The sequence below is a fragment of the Terrapene carolina genome, unplaced genomic scaffold (genome assembly GCF_002925995.2).
Source record: "Terrapene carolina triunguis isolate 2854851 unplaced genomic scaffold, T_m_triunguis-2.0 Scaffold89, whole genome shotgun sequence".
Classification (NCBI taxonomy): domain Eukaryota; kingdom Metazoa; phylum Chordata; order Testudines; family Emydidae; genus Terrapene; species Terrapene triunguis.
This window is the reverse complement of record NW_020664440.1, coordinates 139,340-147,528: the sequence shown is the minus strand read 5'-3', so window position 1 is coordinate 147,528 and position 8,189 is coordinate 139,340. Positions and strand designations below refer to the sequence as shown.

General features: G+C 62.1%; 1 protein-coding gene across 2 annotated transcripts in view; it reads left to right on the top strand.

The window, feature by feature from the left end:
• Positions 1-5,349, top strand: part of WDR6 (WD repeat domain 6) — a 5,644-nt gene extending 295 nt beyond the window's left edge. The window contains exons 2-7 of one of the 2 annotated variants that reach the window (XM_024204894.3): positions 520-722; positions 2,133-2,995; positions 3,475-3,555; positions 3,933-4,049; positions 4,551-4,669; positions 4,812-5,349. In XM_024204894.3, the coding sequence (XP_024060662.2) occupies positions 520-722; positions 2,133-2,995; positions 3,475-3,555; positions 3,933-4,049; positions 4,551-4,669; positions 4,812-5,338 (1,910 nt within the window). In that variant the 3' untranslated portion in view covers positions 5,339-5,349. Of the gene's footprint in view, positions 1-519; positions 2,996-3,474; positions 3,556-3,932; positions 4,050-4,550; positions 4,670-4,811 lie in introns of both variants that reach the window. The other variant, XM_024204893.3, reaches the window with a different exon arrangement.
• The last annotated feature ends 2,840 nt before the right edge of the window (positions 5,350-8,189 follow it).

The following is an 8,189-nucleotide window of genomic DNA, read 5'->3' as shown; positions in this document are numbered from 1 at the left end:
ACCCCGAAGGGGGGGGGCTGGGAGCTGATACCCGGGGAGGGAGGAGGGGGGGCTGGGTACCCCGGGGGGGCGAGCCGGGAGGGGGGCAGGGTACCCCGAGGAGGTAGGAGGGGGAGAGGCAGGCCTGCGTATCCTGGTGGGGCGGCAATGGGTGGGTCTGCATGGTTCGGTTCCGCCCGGGCGACCACGGAGCCTGTTGGGCTGGTCAGCGCTCGCCTGCCGCTGGGGGTGGCTCATCCACGGGCACTTCCTGGGAAGGTTCAGCCCTGCGGCCCCTCTGCCATGCAGGCGTCCCCTGCCCCGGCTGGCTGCTGCCTGCGGGACCCCCCTGTCGTGTGAGTGCAGACAGGGGAAGGTCTCTGGCAAAGAAGGGGAAGCTCCGGTGCAGCCTTCGCTACGGCACCAAGTGCTGCTCTGGTGGGACCAGGCGCCCGATGTGGTGGCAGGTGCTGCGCTGGCCCAGGAAGGGCACTGCTGGGAAGGGCTCTGGGTTAACTCCGATCTCTTACTGCCTGTTAGGTGAAGGACCCAACGTGGTTGTGTACAGCCTGGATGCTGACGGCAGAGAGGCGGGGAGCCATTGGCAGAGCGTGCTTCGGAACCATCGCATCCATGGGATCAAGGAGCGGAGGAGTCCCTCCCCAGAAGCCGAGCAGAGGACTCTGGCTGTCTTTGGGGGCAAAGGTCTCATTGTCCTGGAGCTGTGTGTGCGAGGGAAGGAAGTGAGTCTGACTGAACTCTGCCAGCTCCGTGAGCTGCATGACTGGATATGGGATCTGCAGTGGCTGGCGGGCAGCACAGGGACCCTCACTTATGTTGGGTTGGCCCTTGGCCATAACTCTGTGGCACTCTATGACTATGCCAGTCACAGGACCCTGCGGGAGGTGCACTGCAAGGAGAAGTGCATCCTCTACTCTGCTTATCTGGTTGGAGACAGCTGGGATGAGCTGGTGGTAGTGGCTGGCACAGTCTTTAACCAGCTTGTGGTCTGGCGCGTGGCTGACGGGAGCGATGAAGAAGCAAGGATAAAACCCCAGAGGAGGGTCAGTGGGCACGACGGAGTCATCTTTAGCATCTGCTACTTGAAGAGCAAAGGCATATTGGCCTCAGCCTCGGATGACCGGAGCATTAGGGTGTGGGATGTTGGGGACCTGCAAGCGCCTCGTGATCCGGTGCGCTGCCTCCTGGTGTGTTATGGCCACCAGTCGAGGGTGTGGTCTGTCAGGTTGCTGAGTGACTATCTCATCAGCATCGGGGAGGACTCTGCCTGCATTGTGTGGAACTACAACGGAGAGGTTGTTCAGAGCTTTAGAGGGCACAAAGGGCGCAGTGTCAGGGCAGTGGCTGTCCACGAGGCACGGGGCTGGGTGGCCACAGGTGGGGCTGACACTGGAGTTAGACTCTGGCACATTAAAAGACCTGAACCCAGTGGGAATGGCCTTGTGCAGCTAAACTTCAGCCCGCCCCATAGGAATGGATCCCCCAAGGCCATAAAGCTGGTGGATGCAAGCCGGCTCCTCGTGATGACTGATGCGGGGGCCATCTACAGCTACGACTTGGCCTCTAAACGCTGGGCTTTTGTCATGGAGGACGCAAACTATCAGTCCTACAGTCTCCTGGAAGTTGTGCAGCTAGCCAAGGGCAGCGTGCTGTGTGCCATGGGCAATCTGATGGGGCATGTCAAAGTCTTCCCCCTCTGCTGCCCCACGGAAAGTGAGGAGAAGAGGCTGTATGGGGGGAAGGTCCACAGCCTGAGCTGGGCCGCGTGCCCAGGTGGGGATCCCAGCAGGTGTGTGCTCTTTGCCTCTGGCCCAGGGGGTGTTCTGCTCTGGCTGGAGGTCTCCTGCTGTTCCTCCGGACGAGTGGCTTCAGTGGTGGAGAAATGTTGCTATCTCTTGCCAGTCTGCAGGCACAGGTGGCATACAAGCATTGCCTTCTTGCCCCAGGAGGGGCTTCTGGTCTGTGGTGACCGCAGGGGCTCCCTGCTGCTGTTTCCCTGCAGCACAGCTCTGGGATCTGGCACAGAACAGATGCTAAAGGCAGGACAAGGGGATGCTGCTGCTGCTGACCCTGTGGGTCATGGTTTGGTCTGTAAAGACTCAGGTGACGAGCCAGGTTTGATTTCTTCTCAGGGGGAAGGAAACCGCCCCGTGCAAGGTCCCATTTCCCTGCTGTTTGGGCTTCATGGGAAGCTGGGTGTGACCTCAGTGACCTGCCATGATGGCTTTGTTTATAGCACGGGCAGGGACGGCTGCTACCGCCAGCTGCGAGTGCAGGACCAGCAGCTGCAGGTGCTCAGGAAGCAGAAGCCAGGCAGAGGGCTGGAGTGGATCGAACAGCTGCACTTCACCCCTGATGGGAACCTGCTGGTGCTGGGCTTCCACGCCAGCCACTTTGTGCTGTGGAGCACCCGGACCAACGAGCAGCTGCACTGTGTGCCATGTGGCGGGGGCCACCGCTCGTGGAGTTACGGCCGCTGGCTGGCTTCCGAGGTCTTTGCTTACATCAAGTCTGGGGACGTCTTGGTCTATCAGAGCAGTTGCGGGCCCAGCAGGCAGCACGTGCTGAGGGAGCCTCTGCATGGGCGGGAGTTGACATGCGTGCGGCACGTGGGCACAATAAGGACCCGCGGGGGCCGGCTGGTGGATATCCTTGTGACCAGCAGCGAGGACATGACTGCCAACGTGATTGCCGTCAGTGAGTCGTCCCGTTCATTGGCTACACTCGCAGCCATCGGCGACCACATCTCAAGCGTGAGAGCTCTGGCCGTGGCCAGTGGCAGTTGGCAGGAGGAGATAGCTGACTGGTCTGCTGTCCTATTCTCTGCCGGGGGCAGGGCTGAGATAGAGTGCTACAGGCTCCTGCTCAGCTGTGACCACGATGCCAGGAGTGGCCTGGCCTGCCAGGTCATCCACGTGGCCTCCCACCAGCTGGACGAGCACTGGGATCGCATGAGGAACAAGCACAGAGTCATCAAGATGGACCCGGAAACCAGGTAACACCCCAGCCTTCCCCAGGGAAACAGGGATGTGGGCTGGGGCCAGATGGGGAGCTAGCTCCTGTCATGGCCCTGGAGCGCGAGCTTGAGACCCCTGCAGTCCTCAGCCCTTCAGTCTGGGCCAGAGCTCTCTTGATGCTGTCGACAGAGACTTCGGGAAGGCTGAGCCCTCCTCCCCCCAATCACATAGCTGAGGGCCCAGCTGAAATGGGACTTTGCCCTCCTGTCCTGGAGAGCTCACCCAGTGTCCCTCATGCCTCCAGTCGACCTGGAGATTGCCAGGCTGGTGGGCTCTGCCGCTCCCAGTGTGGAGGCAGGGACTAGGGTGTGCACTCAGTCCCTACTGTTGTCGCCTCTGAGAGGCCAGAGCTGTGCGGCGTGTTGTGCTGAGGGTTGTAGTTGTGCTGTGGGGCTGCCCTGTGGTGTCCAGGCACAGGGGTGGCCAATGGGCTGACTGGTTGCTGTGTTTGCTCCAGGTACATGTCCATTGCAGTTGTGGCTGGTACCGACGCTCCCTGCCTATTCCTGGCTGCCGCTTGCAGTGACGGATCTGTCCGGTAAGGAGGAGTCTCGGCTCTGACCCCAGAGACCTGGTTCCCTGCCATGGGCTGGTCTGTCCCAGCTTGCCAGGGGAAGGAGACACGGTATGATCCAGAGAGGGCGCAAAGCCCTGGAGGAAGAGATGCAGCAGAGTGGGCTCGATGAAAGCAGCTGCTCCCCTGGCCTCCCTAACTCCACCTGTGTGCAGTCCGTGAGGCAGGGGCTGGAAAGTGCTCCCTCTTCCCCAGCTGCTCCCCTCCTCTCTGGGTCGGGAGAACATACGCTGAATCTAGCCACAGGGGCAGGCAGGAGAATTGGCACCTGGGCAGAGCTGGAGTGAAATCTGCACCCCTGCTCCCTTGCCCTGACTGCCTTTCCCTTGCTGCTCCTGCAGGATCTTCCTGATGCTGGAGCCTGCCCAGAAGCTGCTGCTTGTGGCCGATTCCTTTCACCACCAGCGCTGCGTCCTGAAAGTGGAGACCTTTACGCACAGGGTAGCGGGAGACAGGAGGTGAGCACCGTTTGCACTGTGCCGCATTGGGCCTCCCTGCAGCTAGATGGGGAGAGACACTTTTAGCTGTGATTGGAGGAGAGCAGACGAAGGGGAGAGGTACAGGGAGGCTCATGCCCCCTCACCCTCAGGATAGCTTTGCCCTGGCTCTTGACCGCCAAACCTCCCATTAATCCTAGCAGAGCTTGCACGGATAGGAGCCTACGTGGTCCCATAGTCTCCGTCCTGCGGGGATCTAGGGATGCTTTGTGTGCAGGTTGCTCTGGCCTGGCAAACCTACCCTCACCAGCACTCCAGGGCCAGGACAACTGCAGGCCTCGGCTCTGTGGTCGGATTAAATGCTGGAGAACGGAGGAGCCGAGATCCAAAGGTTTGCTCACTGCAGGGGCTGGAATCGCTGCCGACTCCCCATTGGGTCCCACCTAGGGCAGCTGGTTTGTGCACTGAACAATCTACACTTAGTTCAGCCAGGAGCCTCCCGCAATGTGTTTGGTTTCCCAGGAGACACTTCCTGTGCAGCGCTGCCACTGATGGGAGTATTGCATTCTGGGATATAACTGCCACCATTGAGCATGCTGCAGCCGCCCAGGAATTGGCGAGTGGAGAGCTGCAGCCCCTCGGTAGGTGTTTCCCAGCTTTCCTGTCTCTACTGATTGTAGAAGTGTCCTCTGGAGTCGCTGTGGCTAGTGCCCGGGGCTGCCTCCCGGGGCACCTCCCGGCAGCTGCGTGCCCTTGGTTGTCATTGAGCTCGTCTTTTCTCAGCTCTGGGGGCCCCGTCCCTGACTGTCCAGGCTCACAGCTGTGGCGTGAACAGCCTCCACGTTCGGCAGACAGCGGCAGGACGGTACCTGGTGGCCAGTGGCAGTGATGACGGCTCCATCCACATCTGTCTCGTTGCTGTGGATACAGCCCTGAGTGAGCCATCCCCCTCCCTTCCTTGGGCCGTAGTGCCCCCTGGAGCCAGCGCCGGGGCTCGCATTCTCCTGCTCGAGGCGTTCTCAAGGCCATGTGCCCACGCGGCCCATGTGACGGGACTCAGGGTCTTGCGGCCGGACCTGCTGGTCTCCGCCTCTGTGGACCAGCGCCTGACGCTTTGGCGTCTGGGCCAGGACAGCCTCGTCTTCCTGGGCAGCAGGTTCTGCCACGTGGCCGATGTGGCTGAGCTGGCTTGCTGGGGAAGCGAGGAGCTGGGCTATGGCTGTGTGCTCTGCGGGCAGGGCCTGGAGATTGTCTGGTGCAGGGCCAGAGCAGGTCCCCAGCAGCTCCCTGCCTGCGGGGCTTTGGAATAAAGGGGAGCACATGGCAAGGCCTGAGCTGCCTTATTCAGGGGGGTGGGGGGAGAGGCTGCCTGCCTGTTGCCACGGGAACCACAGAGCCTCTAAACCCTCTCTCCAGCTGGCACCCATCCTGCCGCTTCACCCTGGTCCTAGTCCCCGGGGAGCTGGCACGTCAGCCGAGGATGCATCTCAAACACTGGCAGTTCCCTCTGGGCAGAGCAGCCTGGGAACCCAGCGGGGCTTTGCCCAGGCCCGCCAGTGACCCTAATAACACTTGGCTGTTCCGGAGCCCCGTACCCCAGGGGGCTGCAAGCCCTTGCCGTGCTGGTGAAACCCCATACCTCTTGGGAGCTGGAGCAAGGCAGCTCGATCCCTGTCTGCCACATGGCAAAACTGAGTCACGGTGTGGGAGTGACGAGCAGGGTCCCATGGAGCTGAGAACAGAACCCAGGCGTTCTGACACCCACCCCTGCTGCGTACACACTCGGCATGCTGTGTGCTGGCCGGCTGCTCAGCTCCAGGATGGTCGTTAAGGGGCTGCCTGGCTTGGCTGTGCCCGACAGCATGTCCTGACGGCAGAGCCCTTGAAGGGGTCCCACTGCTGTGTGTCCGGGTCTGTCAATGCCTGACAGCGCCACCTGGACGAAGGAGACGTCCTAGCCCCAAGCTGAGATGGCAGCTGCTGGGGAACACGCAGACCCCGAGTGCCACGGCCATGAGCAGTTTTGTTCCCCATCCCCAGGCTCCGCCGGTGGGTGGTTCCTGCACTTTGCCCTGTGCCCTGGGGGCTTGGGGCCAGGGTGCGATGCGCTTGGAGATGCTTTGCGCTGCTGGCTCCTCTCTGGCTCGGGCTGAGTAATTCGGTGCCCTGCAGCCTGCGCTGGGGTTACGTGCTCTCCAAGCGCCACATGCATATTTCATAGCTCTGGATTGCAGTTTACAGAGGCTGTGCCAGGCCCCTTTGTGCAGCCCAGCTGTTGTGCACTGATAGCTCCGTGGCCCTTGGGCCAGTCGCTCAGGTGAGCTGCAGGGGAAGTGAGGAGCACAGAACGAGGGACACTGCACCGCAGGGGGAGGTGGCTCGTGCGCTGCCTTGCGCCCTCGCAGCACACCAGCCTGACCTGGACCATCCAGGGAGACAGGGCAGAGCCCGAGTGACCTTCCAGGGGTGGCTCTTCAGGAGAGCAAAGCAAAGGGCAGCCCCCGGAGGAGCCTAGGCAGGCACGGGGGCTGCAGGCAACAGGCACGCTGTTCTCCGTGACCAATGCAGTTGGCTGACTGTCAGCACTGCCGGGAGTCACCAGCTGGCCAGGCTGCACCGCGAAGATGGAAGTGACCCCATCCTTCGGGAGGAGCCAGGTGCCTGGGAGAAACAAGGAAGATGGTGCCGGGGACCAGCTAGCCAGGACAGGTACGGCGCTGTCTTGGTGCAAGGGCACCGCCCTGGGGGCTGCAGGGGCTAGTGTTTGACTGGGAGAGTCTCGTGTTCCTGGGGGCAGGAAAGCTTCAGCTTCTCTTTCTCAGGCTGGTACTGTCAGGGCTTGATAGCAGCGGCGCAGCCAGTGCCACACGGATGTGTAGACCACAGGGTCACCACTCCTGCCAGCTCGCTGTGGGGCCTCACTTCACTGCTGAGCCCGCCAGGCCTGTGTTGGGCTGACGGGTCTGGACAGAGCAGTGGGGGAAGGGCCTGAGGCAGAGCTGTGGGCGCGGGCCCAGGACTGGAACGGCGGGGGTCTGGATTGGGGTGCAGCAGAGCTGGGGGGGGGGGCGGGGGTCGGGATCAGGGTGCAGCAGAGCTGTGGGCGGGGGCCCAGGACTGGAACGGCAGGGGTTAAACAAGAAAACAGCCCCTGCTCCATAACAGTGTGTATTTGGACCCAAACACCAAGGCTGTAGGCTCGGGGCAGGGACAAGCGTCCTTGGGGCCAGTGTGGACCTCAGCCAGTTCAGAGCAAAACAGCCAAAAAACCACCTGTTACAACACAACTGAGGCTGAGGCCTGGCCTGCTGGGGTGCCCCACTCCACCCTTGGGGTGGGGGCTCAGGCAGACCGATTCTGAAGGGCTGGCAGTGGCTGGGACCCGGCTCCCCTGCGCATTTGCCATCAGGGGCTGGGAGGCAGAGCCCAGGCAGCTGCTGCCTCCTCTCCCCAGCACTAGCTGTGGTAAGGGCATTTAACCCCTTCTGTTCCAAACCAACCAGCCCCTCCAGAGAGCAACTAAACCTGTGGGGAACCCCTCCCCCACCCTCTAAAACAGGGTTAACCCATTAACTCCTAACAACAGCTTCAGAACTGACTCTGCGCTCCCCGTTTGGCACTCTTGTGGTGGCTGCAGGGCTCAGATCTGGCTGAGCGGAGGCAGGTGGAGGGTAGCCAGGGCCCTGTGGATTACGTCTCTCACTCCTCTCATCAGCTGTAGCCGAGCAAACATCTGGCTGAACAAGTGAGGCAGTGGCTCCTGGAAGAGAGGGGGCAGCAAGTGAGAGCAGAGGCTGCAGCTTCCCTGCGCTCCAGGGGCAGGGCTCCCCGCAGCTCCTGCTTAGTGTAGGGAAGGCGTCCTGAAGTCCCTCCTCCTCTCCTCCCCATTCTCGCAGCCCCCCTGCTGGATGGGGTGCCCTCCGCCGCTGAGAGCTGGGCAGGGGGAGAGTGCCCTAGCCAGCAGGCCAGGCTTTCTGAGCTGGGCACCCCGTTAGTGCACTGCCATCCCATTCGCTTCCCATGGAGGGGCACGCCCAGTTGGGCACTGAAGCCTGCAGGGCGGGCGGGAGAGCAGCAGCTGCTGCTGCCATGGCAGGGAGGGAGAGCAGCAGCTGCTGCTGTCGCTGGGCGGGCGGGAGGGAGAGCAGCAGCAGCTGCTGC